The 16,748-nt window shown below is 41.2% G+C and overlaps 1 protein-coding gene across 1 annotated transcript in view; it reads right to left on the bottom strand.

Moving 5' to 3' along the window:
- The window catches only part of roraa (RAR-related orphan receptor A, paralog a), a 179,515-nt gene that overhangs the window by 58,272 nt on the left and 104,495 nt on the right, over positions 1 to 16,748 (bottom strand). Inside the window, exon 2 of the mRNA XM_034878207.1 lies at positions 2,497 to 2,526. Coding sequence (XP_034734098.1) covers positions 2,497 to 2,526 — 30 coding nt within the window. The remainder of the gene's footprint in view (positions 1 to 2,496; positions 2,527 to 16,748) is intronic.

The raw sequence follows: 16,748 nt of genomic DNA, 5'->3' as shown, positions 1-16,748 counted from the left end.
AGTCCATATATTACAGAGCATAAGTAAAACTGTCAGGGAAATGTACAGGAAAACCACAACTGACTTCTTGCTGAGAATTATAGCCTTGTGGTAAAGAAAGTACTGGTGAGGGGCCACCCCTTATGGGGAATGAAGGAGAAGGGGAGTCAGAGAGAGAGACAGAGAGAGACAGAAAAAGAGAGAGTTCAGAATGGGGAGAGGACACAGGCATTTGCACAGTGATATAAGTATCTGTTTTCATCTAGAATACTTCATCTTCTGATGGCTTGATGATTTGTCCAGTCAGTTGGATGGAGAGGAGAGGAGAGGAGAGGAGAGGAGAGGAGAGGAGAGGAGAGGAGAGGAGTCTGCCAGTTGCCAACAGCTGCCCCTATAATTTATATTGATGAGGCGACTGGCATGGCAGGGAGCTTCCAGCAGTTTGATCACTCAGGCAGAGTGGGGAGTTAGTCAGAGACACGGCCCATCCCTGTGGTCAGGGTTGGACTAGATGGAGACACACACACACACACACAAACACACACGAAAGCAAGACTGCCAAACTCACATTACCGAGTGGCAGTGTGGACTGGCGTAGTGGGAAAGCCAATGTTTTTAATCTGCAAAAAGAAATAGATCTACAACCCAACCATAACCATGTAGGGCTGAGCGATCTCCCTCATTATTACTCCACCAGCCGTATAATCACCGCGCTTTTCAAAGAAAGACCTTCCCTCCATATTCTCAATGACCATTAACTGGCCCTTGAACATCTTCTTGTGCACACAACTCTGACAAGGTTCTACAGCCGCTTCCTGTCGATAAGGCACAGTAACTAACTACTTGTTAAGGGGCTTTACTTTGATTTCCTCACAAGATTTGAATATTTCTCACTGATATAAGACAGCATAGTCCAGTCTCTGCCCAGTGCTTTGAACCCGAGACTCCTAAATCATGCTCTTTGATATGAGCCCCCTTCCGGTGTGGAGGTGCTTAGCGCCGCACTAATTAAGATAGTGGGGCGGGGGATAGTAGGTCAAAGCGTTTCTGTTCTACCTTGAAGATATCCTGACACAAACACGAATATGGACACACACATCAAAAAAGAAAAACCGTATCCCCTCCAGACAAGCAAATAGCTTAACACACAATCATGCTGCTGTTTTGACGGGGCTGTTTGAGTAAGGCAGAGCTGCCTAGCAGAGAAGATCATATTCTTTGCCCTGCTGTCTGATGTAAGAAAGAGCCGGGGTGTTTTACAGGGCGAGAAGCAGTCTCTCACAATCTGAAACAGTCCGACCGCTCTTACAGAAAAGCCCTCTGGCCTTCCCTCTCCACAAGTTTCATCAGAGTGATCAGAGGAAAAGGATAGCCTACAGGGCTAGTTTCTCTCATTCACACAGTGGGGTATGAACACACACACAAATGTACACACACATCCGGACATGCTGCAGTACACTACACAAAAGCGTTCTTACATGCCTTTTCGATTGCACTCCACACATGTCAAAATGCAGTACAAATCTCATGGAAATCATTGATTTATACAGGTTTGAGTGTGTATCAATTCTTCATGAGCCGATTGAAATTGAAAAGGCAGTGGTCTTTAGACCAGGCAAAGCCTGTGTACTATTGTTGTAGTGCACAAAAAAGGCTTGCATCTAACATGTGGGATGTGTCACTGGGTCTGTATCTTTCAGTGATATGATCTTTACTTAAAGAATACAAACTCTTGGTAGTTAATGCAGCCTCAGAGGTTACAAACCACCACATCCGCGTAGCTCAGCTGCAAGGCCTTGCAAAAACAAAGAAGTGCTACAGCACACTATCAGCTTCAACTGTGCATGATTATCAAACAGTCATAAGACTGCATAGCATTTTAATTTCCTCTCTGTGGTTATCATAATTTTCTCTCCAGGATGGAGAAATACGAACTAGGGAAAGTGAATGGCACTGCTCTAATTGAAGGTATTGATTTATTACAATAGCAGCAAGTCAGGCAACAATATGCATTAAGGCACAGATGAAAGAAGAGTCAACAGAGATGGAAACAAGATGATCGTATCATCTGAGTGAAGCACAGAATTTGTATTAGAATTAATTTTTAAAGCCTTAACAATGTAGAGCAAAAGACATATGGCTGGGTATCGTTCATAAATGTATGATACTGGTACCGATACCAATACCACTAACGATGGTAACACCAATACCAGTTTTATAAATCAATTTAACAAAAAAAAGTCAACATAACACAAAAATCTTATTTTCTCTATATTGTTCCTAGTATTTATTTTTCAGCTCCTACTATGTGAGCCTGTCTCTTTGCATAATGTAGAGTTTTGCCGCATGGCTGTACAACATTAGACATCCAACAACTAGCATTATTACATCCTGGTAGAGGCATGCTGCAAATTCGGTATTGAATGATGAGGCATTTTTGAATAATTGATACTAAGGAGACAATTCGATTTTCGTACACAGCCCTAAACAGAAATAAAAAAGAAGTAATGTACTCACAGGTATGTGTCTTCTTTGTTACTGAGATACCTGCAAAGAGGAAAAAAACAATCCATGAAAAAAACATATTGGAAACAACTGTGAAATTCCCAGCACAACCAAATGTACATGGATGCTCATAGCTAACTGAAGGGGATGATGGCGATGAAGAGGTAGACCCTGGGGTCACTGGCCAAGGTCACTGAAGTGTCAGGCCCAGGGCGGTTTTGTGGGTAGGCTGGTGACCGACCTACGGCAATGCTGCATCGACATCCACGACAAGGTTGTTGAAATTATCTTCTTTGAGGGCAATGAATGAAAAATTATACTAAAACAAACAACATTTGGAATGCAAATGTGTTGAACAGCCACACTGATGACTGACATGACTAAGCCGATGGCCCAGAGGGGTATGGAGGCATTTTGACCTCAATGTTAGTTAGTTAACCCTTCATTTAAAGAGGTAGTGTTCTATTTAACATGTAATGTTGCTAGGGCCATATAACATTGTCTAAATGTGCATTACAATGTGGAGTGGCAAAGATTATACATTTTATTCATATAGACCTGCCAACTCTAGACTAGTGAAAAAAATGACAAAATATGAAACTAAAATCAGGAACAGTTTGATGATTTTCATCCACAGAAGAAGCCTTTTGGAAGATTTTCAGACTAGAATACAACAAGAAAACAACGTATTGTATTAATATTCATGTGTTAATGTGGTCATTGCTTAGATGTTTCAGCTTGTGTGGCTAATATTAATTAATTTATATATACAGTATTTTATATTTTACTTTACATACTGCTGGGTAGTTTGTCAATTTCCCCCATGGTACGTTTAAAGCCTTGTCAATATAATAACATCGTCATTTATTTATTGATAATATTCTATATTATTCTGTACTGAATCAACAAAGTAACTAAAGCTGTCAGTTAAATGTTAGTGGAGTAAAAGTGACAGTATTTGCCTCTGAGATGTAGTAGAGTAGAAGTAGCAAAAAATAGAACTACTGAGTACAAGTACCTGAGAAACTCCATGAAGTTAGCTAATAATAGCTATAAAAGTTAACATCAGATTTCACGAAGGTAAACAGTCTGCAACATTCTAAAATGCTTTGATAAGTGGATAAAAGGCAGAGCACTGACAATGTCATGAAGTCCTATGACATGGTTTAAAGGCAGCCTTCTGTTGCTGTATTATTATTTGTTGACAGAAAGACCTGTGGTAGAGTCCACTAAGGAGTCCACTATTATAGCCAAGCAGGTAGTTTTGAATTTGAACGTTAATTATTGTAATTAGTGAGACAACCTTCCTTACGTGTGGAATTATACTGGATATTAAACTAAGGTCAAACATATTAGCAAGCAGTGCTGCAATTAAATGAGCACTGAGGCAGGGAAGATAACAGATCTAAATTATACTAATCTTTATACTACCTACAATTTACACCCACCAGTTTATTGTAAACCTCATGCTGGGAGTAAGGACTGAGAGAAAATGTATAGTGGTACAGATAGAAAAGATCTGATAAAACATAGATGAGATAAAAGCAGTATTGTGTGTAGTTGCCAACTGCGTATCAAACAAGTGGCCAGTCTGACAAGTGAGTCAGACCTGTTTGAGGTGGAGCTGGGCTTCCACTGCCCGTGCCGCTCTTCCTCGCCCCTTCGGGTGTCAACTCATCGAGTGAGCCACTTCAAGTCCTGCTATGGCTCTGGCTGTTAGTCCTGTCTGCAACATTGGTCTAATGCCCCAGGAGCCTGATGCGGACGAGCGCACAGCCAGCCCTGGTCCCCAGCGGCCCGCTGGATGCTCATGCTTTGCAGGGCGATAGCACACTAATAGATCCCACTTGTCATGCGGAAGCAATGGCTAATTTTTCTACAGCTTGCATTTGAAACTCGGGGGACGGCGAGCTGACATGATTCAATAACTCTCTGGGAAAAAGGCGTCTGGCCGGAGATAACAATGTTTCAGACACGTTTGAGGGGAAACGAGTCAAAGAGCAACAAGGGGGAAAACAAATAAGCCCTTCAGCTTCCTATAGACATACACACAGAAACACATAACTAATATCAACTCCACTGAGCAGAAAGAGGGAAAACAGTCACCTAGGGGCCAGCAGTCTGTGATAAAGCTCTAGCATTGTTCCCGTGCTCAGGGCCAAACACTTCTGTTCTGTCCAACTGTGACATTACGCAAGGAGAAAATAAACAGTAATCCATTCTTAATTATACACTTCAATCAAATGACATGGAAGCCAGCAAGAGCTGATGGTCCATTCAAGAGTAGTGGTCTCAAGGTGCTGCAACACAAGACAGCTGTAAAAGCATACTGTATATTTAGCAGTTCACTGGCTCTTTGTTTTGATGGGTAAAACAACCTCTTAGACCATGTAAGAAACATGGCTGGTGTGTTGAGTAGAAACTGTATTGGAAGGAAATGGCAAATAAGCAGCTTTTTCCTGGCTTTTTGTCAGACCTTACACTACAATCACGGGCACATAAAGCAGACATTCTCAGACTATTTAAGCGGGGTCTGTCTGGTGACAATAAAAAAAAGAATGCTATCTAATCTGAAGACACTTTATTTCAGATAAAAATGTGCATAGTATACATGAGATGCAAAAAATGACTGACCACAGATCTTTAAGTCATAAATAACAATTTGCTTTGCAAAATGTTTTTTACAGAGGAAGTGAAAGGAACAAAAGTCTGTGTGTGTGAGGGTGAACAGTACATGCATGTGCTTTTGCCCAAGGTTAGCCACACAGACCACACTGATAATGCTCAGGAGCTGTTCTGCTGTCATTGGCTCTTTCACTGACAAAGTCAAAAAGAAACAATTTAGCTGGCACTGTGAAGGCTCAGGTTTTAAAGATGTTTAACTCTACATCAAATCACTACATTTCCTATTTATTAAACTTAAACCCACCATAAATTTGATTTGATGAATTGTTGTTTTTACATTTTGCACACTGTAGTGAACATAGTAAATCTGAATGCTCCATGAGGTCAAGCCTTTTTAAGGAGGGATGTTTAGTGTAAAGGTACCCTGGGGAATTTCTGTTTCACTACAAAGTATTGTGTGTATCCCTAGGGTCTAAACAATTTAATATCACATGATAATATGCAAAGGTTTGAAACCGCTATTGTTTACATTATGCAGAGGTTGCCTTCTTCCTCTCTTTTTGGTTCTGGTACCTGTTGTGAGCGGAACCAGGTGTCAATACACCCTTTGCAATTAGCAGAAATGTGTAACACATATAGACTGTTAATGAGTAAATCATCTCCACAATGCAACAAGGCATTTAAGTGTGTCCTCATGTGCGTGTTACAAGTACAAGATAAACAAATAATTTCACTTCAGTGCCTCTAGTGGTAAAAAAAAAAAAACTCCATAAATTCCCTTTAGCAGATGTGTTATTAATGTATGAACAATATATAAATAATATAAATACCATCTAATAATATGAAAATTATTCTCTGAGATGCAGAGAGAAAATCAATTCTATCTTTTTAAAGCATGGGCTCATTTGGCCTGTTGCTATGCAGGTTAGAAGAAGCAGGAGGGGTAGAGGGCCCATTTCCTCCTCTATGTGTCATTCAGAGTCCTGTGATTGGAGATGGCAAGGAGAAGGGGCCACAAAGCCAATGAATGAGTCAGGCGGTGAGAAAGAAGGAGTTAGCTCTGGCCGCTGACATTGGCAATGCCTGCCAGCTCATGTCTTCTCCACTGGATGGCAGGTTCAGAGGTCAGTGTGGAGGTGAAGCTCTCCTTGGCTGACAAACAGGCTGCTTCAAAACGCACTTACAACTTGAGGATCACCTTTTATAAAAGCCTGTGCTTTGTGGGAATTATTTATATAAGTAATAATAGATATTGAAGTTAAAAGCCAAGTGTGTTGTCTGTGCGAGCATCTGAATTCTAATTTCAACATTACCATTTGTTACGATGGAAGGAGGGACAGTCGTCGCTGTGCGGCCTTTGATCATATTTTCCCTTGCACTGGTAAACAATTCAGTACATGTTCTCATGAGACTCTGCTTATGCTATAGAGGAAGAGAGGAACTGTGCAGGCGAGTGGAGGTTAACCTCCAATACATCTATCTGCAGGGGGGCACACATCCTGTAAACATGCCACTTAGACAGTAGGAGAGTGAGTCTGGGTTTTGGCAGCCACAGTGCTGCAGCCGGCTGTGGAGCACCGTGCCATCGCAGGCGACTCAAAGTGACAGCGCTGTAATGAAGTCTGAGGCGCATGGCAGGCTGTACGTCATAATTTCAGGTTCCTTAAAGCCTGACAGGGAATTATTATCATGGATGGTTATTGTCACCCTGCCTCCCTGGGAGACGAGGCGCGCTCTGGGGTTGTTGCACCGTGACATTCAAAGTTACAGTCTCCTTCATATAATGGAGCTGTCCTCTCAGCGCGCTAATGGGAGCGATCCATTTAACCTGTGCCAGAAACACACAGACGAGGAAGTTCCTAATGCGAGGCCTCTCCCGTGGGGACGTCACACTCCCCCCCTGGCTGCTCCCTTCCTGCTGCTTGATTCATTGACTGGCGCTCCTCACTTATCCTCATTCACTGTTCAGTCTGGGGAGACAGGGAGGCTCGCTTCCTGCTGCTTGCTCCACATGCCACTGCTGCACGCCCGCCGCACACAAGGACACAGCCTGCGCAAGAGACCCGGCTGCAGGAAGACCCATTGAGGGCCCAGCGAGGGACAGGCTAGACACCTACAGGAATTACGGGTCAATACCATAGGCCTTGGGAATGCTGGTCGTACACACGCTCTATAGTTGAAAAGGCCTCTCAGATCAAAACATCAGACAATATTGAGAGGGTTTGGTTATTGTCCTGTCTTAATGATGGCAGTTGTATGGGACTATTAATTTTAGGCTACTCCTGAGGTTGGTGGTTAATGATAGTTTCCAAGCCATGGTCTTCTTAAGAATGAGAGATGTAGTAGATTCAGTAGTCCATCTTTTGACTGCTGCCGCCTGCCCGACTGAGAGATTGCTGCTACATTCCTCAGAGAAAATAATTAGAAACATTTGTGTTTCTCTTCTTAGCCATCACAAAGTTAAAAAACAGTTTTGCTGTGATTGATGGTGCAGTAAATTTTAGAAATTTAACTTAGTTCAATTTTAGGCTTGAAGGAAACTACAATATTCAGCTGTGACTTGTTTATATAGTCTGCTTAGGCAATTTATACATTTATTTTAAAAAACATCAATGAAGCAGGTCACACAGCTAAAGTTCAAAGATATAATGCAACTACTTTACTGTTGCATTAATGCTCATCTTATCAAAAGTCATGACATAAGATGGATGAGGTGATTCCAGGACCCTTGCGCTATTCTAACTTTGTCTTTGTGAAGGCCAATTTCATACACAAAGTCATTGAAACGATGCTCCCTTTTGCAGTGACACACTTAGCCTTATTAGCTATTATACTGCTATAAACTATACATGCAAAAATGTAATGATTAAAAAAGCACAATGATTCTAATCAGCTGCCCCCTAATATACTAAAACACTTAATCCATGGAGAGGCCAACTCTCTTGGGAGGCTCAAGAGAAAAATGACTTCTCTGTCTCCAGGCGCTGTTATTTCTGGTCATTTCTAATTGGTTTTAACTAAATGCAACCACTCTGAGACTCCACAGGTTACTCCAATGCATCGCTATGGAATTGTCTGCAAATAGAAGATATACATCCAAATTAGTTTTAGAGGACACCACAATTGTCTTTCAGAAGACAAAAGGAGAAAGAACAGAAAAAAAATAAAAGCATACATGGCTTATTGAGAAAGGTAAGAAGTTGAAAGATCCCAAAGGAGATGCAATGTTATCAGGGTGACCCTGAGATCAGAGAAGCCCTGGCTGACTTAAGGTACCATATCTCACACACCTCGGGCCGTACAAATGTCTCCCAGGCTTCATGTACAAAATCTCCCCGTGTGCAGTTCTGCATTGCTGGGCCTGTGAGTCTCCAGGTGAGTCCTCAGTGCTGTTTGGTGGCTCGTGAATTATACATTGCAGCAGAGGAATTGACGTGGCCCAGGAGGGCTGAGAAACAGCAGGCATGGCTGGGAGGCAGATTGAAGACTCCGACGGAATTTTAATTGTACCGCAGGGAAAGCTACGATAAGTGCTATTGTTATTGGTAAGACACTGCTGCGCAGGTTCACTTAGCTGAGAGCTTGAAAAAATGACAAGATTGGAAAAACGACTCTGTTGTGCAACGTCCAAGGCACTAATATGAAGCCAACAGCCCCATTGTTAATGACTATCTGAGGAATATGGTTCATCTCACTGTCGTACTAATATTTATCATTGCGCTGTCTGTGTGCTCAAAATGTATCTGCAACATGCTCAGAGGACTAGCAAAGGTCAGCTATGGCAAAGGAAGAAAAAGTCAGGAGTCATTTACAAATTAAAAAAAGGAACAGCTCAATCAAAAACCCCTAAGGCATTCCATTCAGTTGTTTTGTTGTGAAATTCAGTACAGTACTGCAAGTGAAAAGCCAACGTGTTAGGGTTAATGCTGCTCAGATATTGTCCACTCTGATCCTGGCTCTGGCTGTACTATACAATAATTCTCCTCTGAGTGTGAGCTGGTCCCGGGGGCCTGACGGATGCAGGAAGGCCCAGGGTGCTCTTCAAAGTGAGGCCAGTGGCAGAGGCAGGCCTCTGTGTACTCTCTGCGCTCGCGGTTCCCAGCCCAGCAGTAATCTCCCAGTGATCCAGCCTCAACCACACATGAAACCCAATATCCTTTCAGCCCGCACCATAAATAAAGACAAACCACATTCAGCAGACCACCCTGGCTTATTTGACCATTATTGAGACACACAGAACACTTATAGGGATGTAACTACATATGTAAAATGGACACGTTGTCAGAGGACTGTTTAACTTTAAGTGGTGTAATTGCATAAAACAATCATTTCTGTATTTCCTTATTTACAAAACATATACAGAAAAAAGAAATTCCCATTATTACAATATAGAAATTATTCTGCCTCTCTAGTAGTCAACAGTATCCTACCCCAGAGACAACACTTGTGAATTTCTGCTCACATTACAATATATTACCTTAGCCCTACACTAAGAAATCTAAAGGGGAACACAATTACCTACAGCTCCTGAGGCACACACTCCAGTTATGCACAATAATAGGTTTAAAAAGTATTACCATCGGCCAATAGAGATGAGCCCCTTTGGGCTAACCTATTCAGAATTGCTTGGATATTCACACTGCAGCACACGCCAGTTAAATACAGATAATCTCAGATTTACAGTTTGCTTGAAATTGCTCATCTTCACATATTGTTTGTTTGGGTCTGTCTTCTGTATCTATGCATGGTTGCAAAAGGCCATCTACTTCAGGAAACCACAGCGGTAGGCAGCTTTTGCCAAAAAGGTATATATCATTTTAACAGAAGTGTTCATTGTTTGCCTATTCAAGTCCCTTGTCAAAGCTCGGAATGCATTTCATATCATCTCAAAAATAGCGGTTATCAAAGATGGGATTAGAACAGGTGAGTTTATATGTGCTATGACAGTTAGTGACAATCTGTTACCAGAGCTGTCCGTCCAGGTCTGTCAATAGACTGTACAAACAAGCCTGCTTGTATTAGCAAGGTTGAGAGAGAAGACTAAAGATTTGATGACAAACTAAGCTAATGTCAGCGCTATAAAGGCTGACTCAGAAATATATTGGAACCCTATATTACCATCACTCATTCAGTCTCAATTCTCATCCAGTAAAGTACAGTACAGAAGGCACTTGTCTAATGAACAAGGGTCTATGGGGAAGGATCACTCTGTGCAAGTGTGTTGGAAGTCAAGGTCCCACAACAGTGGACTCGTGGCTCTGCTGATAAGGACTTGGCTGTAATTGCTCAAAAGGGAGGGAACTGCAGCCCCATTAGGTCTGGTCTTAGCACTTGCCAATAAGCCAAACTGCCCCTCTGAAGCCTCCCATGTAATGAAAACTTCCTCTGAGATGAATTACATGTCTGTCAATCCACTAATTAATATCATGGACTTGTCTTTTTGGCTCCTTGGCAGTAACGAACTAAGTCGGAGAGATGGTATTTTGGAGCACTGGAAGACATAAAGGAAGGAAAAGCAGAGGGAAACTAGCGAGCACGCTGCTACTGTGATTCACTGCAGTCATGGTCGGCACTTAGTGCAGCATCTATTTTTCATGTATTTCATAATTAAAACCTGCGAGTTCTGTAAGCCCTCCATGCTCTATGCAGATCAAAGGTAGTCCTATTAGCAGGGAGTTCATCAGTGGAGACACTTTTCCATTTCCAAGCAACAGAGCCATGCTTAAAGCACAAATACCCTGTAATTACACACGTGTGATAACGGGACAGCCGTGGAGCTGGACTATGATTAATAGAACACAGATCACAGTTTCCTTCTCCTTTTTCAAAGCATACACAACAGAGGCCTTTACACATGAGGATAACACATGCGTGACAGATAAAGAGGTTGATGAAAGACTGAATACATATTTCACACAACGCCTTATGTGGTGCATGAGTGTGATTTAGTTTGTTGCCTTCTTCCTCCCCGCTGCATTCTTTATGTAAATGTAATCGGACGATAACGCTGAATTTAGCTCTGCAGAGCAAAGACATGATGCCTCACTTCTGCGTGGATTGAGGGATACAAACCTATCTCACAGGGTATAACCAACAAAAGTAAGCTGTGTTACCTTATTTATTTGTCCCATTGTCTCTTGGGTTACTCCAAGCCACAAGGCACCCTGTCTGTATGCTCAGTCTGTGTGAGATTCTTTCTACCAACACTGTACCTAGGAAGCTGATAAACACTGTTCTTTATTTTGAATATAATATATATAGCAGTGGTTCCCAAGCTGTTTGGCTTGTGACACCATAGACAAAATGCAATGTCTGCTTGCAACCCCTCCTCTCAGGTTGCATTAGTTTAGTGGTTGTGACCAACTCATCCAAAGTGATGTTTTTTATTGTTATTGTATATGTTATTTGAACTATTTTGAGGTCAAATCTACTAATTGCACATGGACAATTCAAGATTATTGTAAAGTCTTAACATAATTTGGTAAAGCAAAAACGTGTTTCTCTGCTTCGCTATACTCTTATAGTCTGGCGACCCCTTCGATTTGTCTGGTGACCTCTTGTGGGGGTCCTGAACCCTAGGTTAGGAATATATAGCAACACTTAATTGTAAATATAGCACCATATAAGGTATTAAAATGATTATTTTTGCATCTACAGTATTATAAAATGAGGCAACATTCTCTGAGAAAATTACAAGCAGCGACAAAGTTTTGTTTTCCATCACCCAGCAGTGGTTTGTCCACCTTAGAGGATTGGTGGAGCTGCAACAGACTCGCTCTTCAACTCACTTTTGTGTGAAGCGGCATGATGTTTTTTCCTTTCTCTGCTAGTGTTAGTTGATAGTAGTGTTGATAGTTGAATAGTGTTGATAGTGTTGCAAGTAAATGGTCACTATGGCCGAACAAAGAAACAAAAGAGTGATAACTACAGATGATAAAACTTGTATAAGTAACAAGTAAAAATGAGATCCCCAAAACACACCTGCAGATATTCCTTATCGCCATAGGTTGCACCAAAGAACACTAAACAGAGATTGTCATAGTTGGTAAAAATGGCAATACCACAGCGTAATAACACAGTACCATCAAATTCTGCTTAAGTAAAAAAATATATATTTCTACATTTGAATGCAGCTAATTTAACGTAGGCTATCCTAAATACTGCTGGGTGGGGTAATTTAATTGTAAATTCATTGTTTCATTTCCATCTGGATTGATGTGGAGTAGAAGTATAAAGTATTATACAAATAAAAAATGTGCGTAAAATACTTTAGAATGGTACTTATAAACAGTACTTGAGAAAATAGTGTTAGTAACCACCAACGATTGAAATCAATCAACCTCATACAGCGTTTTAAAATGTATCAATTTACATTTTAAAACTCTGCTTATTGTATTTTGCTGCTACATAGCTTCCTGCTGCCGGTGGGGTTATTCTTATGGGGGAGCAAACCAATGAACTTCCTCCAGGCTCATGAGGTCACTTACAGTTCACTGTACAATTGCCCTACACTAACAACTGGACAAGGTAACAGGAAGGGCTAGTATTTTATCAAGTAGGAAGATGACAATCCTAATATACACTCGTAATGTTACATGATAAAAAAACAGGGCATTTGTCCAGGAGGCACAGCAAGATAAAACATCCTACAACCAAGCCAGGTTACAGAGAGGACAGACAGAGGGCAGGAATTATGCACTTTACACGAGGGATAAATCCAGTCAGCATCAGCAAACTCAATGCTGGCCTATAACAAAAGCAGTTCTACCCTTCCCTGTGGTGTTCAGGAAGACTTTGTGGCATACCATTCATTTTAATAAAAAATGTTTAATCTACATTACATTATCTTTTATGCAACTATCAACATTGTGATGTTGACGGCCAGACACATGGTAGGAAAAGCATACAGAAACAGATCTCTAGTATCTAGTAGCACTAAAAAGCCTTGGAAAAGTCATAAACAAATGGCCCAATACGCATTACAGACATCCACAACATATGCACAGACAGCCCACTAACCCAATGCAATCACACAGTCAAGAGGGTTGAGGCTGAGAGATTGTCTACACTGCAGCCACAGCCATACATTCCTAGCAATATGAAAGCTTGCAGCCGTGGCCAGCAGTAATAATTAATAGCATAGTCTATAAGCATTCCATTAGGTGCAAGCAGCTGTCATAAACATCTTAATTAATTTACAAAGCAAGCAACTGGGGAATTATGGCGACGTAAAAATCTGCTTCCCTCTGCCGCTCCATAGCACTGGAACAGATCGGGCTTTTAAATTTTTAAACATGCCTTTCATGTTCTCTAGAGCACTAAAAAGCCTTTGAACAGTCAGCTTGTTAGGAGATGCACCTAGCAGCCCAATACCTACGGGTCGTCTTGCTATTCTTTTCATACAGTGACAAGAGGTTTTGGGCTTCTCTTTGCTGCTCTTTGCAGCTTGACTCAAGGAATCTCTCTCATCCTGTATGGCATCTACCCTCCCTCATTTTTTCTTTGTCACAGTGACATAATTGCACAGTTTTCTGTCAAACAGAGCTCTCTTTGTCCATCTTTCTCAGTTTGCCTATGTTTCTATGTTTTGGGGGACAAAGAGGATAGACATTTACACTGAACCCATTGATGAGATAAACTTTTAACCATTTTCCTTAAATCAGTTGCAGTTTCAAATCTAAAATATAACAACAGAAGCATTGGGCTTTCAGATCCCAAAACCTCCCACTGTGTGCCTTATGTAAGAGGGGAATACTCCTGAGGATACTGCATGGTGCAGCTGACAGTGGCAAAAAAACGAGAATGCCACTCCTGCACAGCATTGTAATCTGGGCAGGGTAGGGCCACAGCAAGGGTCAGAATGTTTTGATAAAAACTTGCTTCCTTACCTGCTCTCACTCAGAGAGGGCAAGATTAGACTGGCCCCTCCATTATAGGAGAAAGGCTTAAGAGCATTTCCACTTTCAGAGCTACAATATCAGCAGCTTCTGACACTAAGCAGGGCTGACCCATCATTTTGGAGGGAGTTGAGTAGAGGGTATCAGCTGTCTGCCTAGCAATCCAATACTAGCTCAGTTGAGTCTAAGCTAAAAATCATTTTTCTAACCACTAAAGTTTAAAAGAAATACACTTGCACACAACAACATGTCTGATTATTCTATTAAGAAACACCTCCGGGTTTCATATATATATATATATATATATATATATATATATATATATATATACATACAATCTGCAATTATGAATCAATTGAACTATTTATAACATCTGCAGTATGCCATTTACCAAGTGGACATTACATTTTAATGTGCCCACACTCTCTGATGATAGCCAGGCATCACATATTCCTTTTTCACACTCCCATTCTAACCTGTCTCTTCCTCACCATCTCTCTCCATTTCAGCCCATGCCATATTTGCTTAACCCAGCCAGTGTGACAGCACTCAATGCTAAAGCACTCCCAAGGCAGATGATCAAAGTCAGCAGTCAATTCACATTACAATGCATTGATTTGATGTTTCCTAACCTCCCAGGCCTTTCTCTAATGCTGCCAAGGACCTTCAGGATATTTCAAAGTGTACCTCCTTCCCCAGCTTTTCTCAGTCTCCCTGTATGTGTGTGTGTGTGTGTGTGTGTGAGTGTGTCTGAAATTATGGTAGACAATGTTTCTCTGGTCATATTTGCATATGATTTGAGTGAAAATGTTGTCTAGTTAAAAAACAGACGATTTAGAATGTCAGGCCCAGCAGGAATTCATACAAGGCCGCCCACTTCAAAACCAGCTTTTATAATGTAATTATTGGCCTTCATTCACCTGCTGTTTCAAATATTGTTTTAGAGTAAATCACCCTCTTGTTCTCATGTACCACACTTCGTTTGCTTCTCATCACTTATTCATTTGCAATTCTTTATTGAGTTGGCTTCTATGCTTTAGTGACTGCCATTTCCCTCTGAGGAGATGTTCAGAGCACTTCCATGTTTTATTCAATTATGAAAACTTAATATGGTGGAAAGGTGTGCATGGCACTCACTCATAACCATGCATTATTTCACACATATTCATTCTGCCTCTCTGTTGTTGGGGGGCGGAGATTTGAACAAGCAGCCTAAACAGAAGCATGCTCTTTTGATACTGGCCTTGACCCCTGATGTTAATAAGGGCCACGGACAGAAAGACAGACAGATTGTTATCATATCCATAACAACTGAATATGTCTTGCGTTTGGGGGAAAGAGAGTTACTTTTTTCCCCTCCACTCAGAGGTTGTCATAATGCGTAAGCATCATGGCCATGGCACAGTGACACACTGACCTACAAGCACAAAGGAGAACTTTGTCTGCTTTAATAAACACACAAAACACACAGACACACACACACACACACACAGAAAGAGCAAGAGAGAGGAGAAGGAGAGAGAGTGTGAAAGAGAGAAAGGAGGAAAGAGAAATGAGAACTATTGATTTATGTAAGAGAGGCATTCCTTAAACAGCATTAGTCATCATGGTTGTGTGAAGCAAGTTGGCTCTTTAATTATTCCTCAGAAGCCAGACAAACTCAGCGCAGCGTGAAGAGCGCCTATTGATTTCTGCCTGTCAGATGTGACACACTTACTTATAACAACTCACAGAGCGCGTAAATGATCAGAAAGACAGAGATGGCACTTGCCTCCTATTCAATCTACAGAGCAACAACAAAGCAACTGTTAACACTGACCATTAGGCAGGTAAGGCAGAATTAAGAGTAGATCAGGAGAGGGGACAGATGTAAGAGAACCTGTTGTTTTGTGGCAACTGTATCCGAAAGGTGAGAGGCACCTGTTGTGGCATATCACAGTGAGAGGTCCTGCCAACAGAAAGCAACAGGAGATGAGCTACATATTATTGAGTGGAAAGAGAGGGATAAATGAGAGGATGATGATTGGATAGGGGAAGTTGTAGGGCTTATGGTTTGTATTCTGATGTATTCAGTAGGGCTGCAACTAACAATCATTTTCATTGATTAATAATTATTTTTTCTTAATTAATTGATTAGATGTCTAAACATGCCCAAGATGACGTATTTTTCTTATACTGTCTGTCCAAAGGACAAAAAGCTAAAGATATTACATTTTCAACAATAACATTAAAAAAGGAAGTGTGTGTGCGTGTGTGTGTGCGCGTGTGCGTGCGTTTGTGCGTGCAAGAGAGAAAGAGAAATACAGAGATAGAGTTGCCATGTCTGCTCAACACAGTTACATACGGGATGTTCTTTGCCCAAAGAACAAGAAGGATATTTAGAGGACATTGAAAAAAGAACATTAAGAACAGATATTTAACACTAGGGCATTGGCTCCTTCATACACTAAATCTGGTGTAGGATATTCAAGTTTTTTATATCAAATAACCCATAACAAATACAAAAAGCACGTAGAAAGCTTTAGTATAAAAGTCCACCTGTGTTGCTAGTATGCCACTTTTGGAGCCGACTGCTCATCTTCTGGGAGGTCTACGTTTTAAAGTGCCTTTCTATTGTTATTTTATGAGAGGGGCTGAACACAGAGCCAGTGCTTCGTCTGAGCTGTGGAGAGCGAGAGAGAGAGAGAGAGAGAGAGAGAGAGAGAGAGAGAGAGAGAGAGAGAGAGAGAGAGAGAGAGAGAG

The sequence above is a fragment of the Etheostoma cragini genome, chromosome 8, assembly GCF_013103735.1.
Source record: "Etheostoma cragini isolate CJK2018 chromosome 8, CSU_Ecrag_1.0, whole genome shotgun sequence".
NCBI classification, from domain to species: Eukaryota; Metazoa; Chordata; class Actinopteri; order Perciformes; family Percidae; genus Etheostoma; species Etheostoma cragini.
The sequence above is the reverse complement of the archived record's forward strand: the minus strand, read 5'-3'. Positions and strand labels throughout refer to the sequence as shown.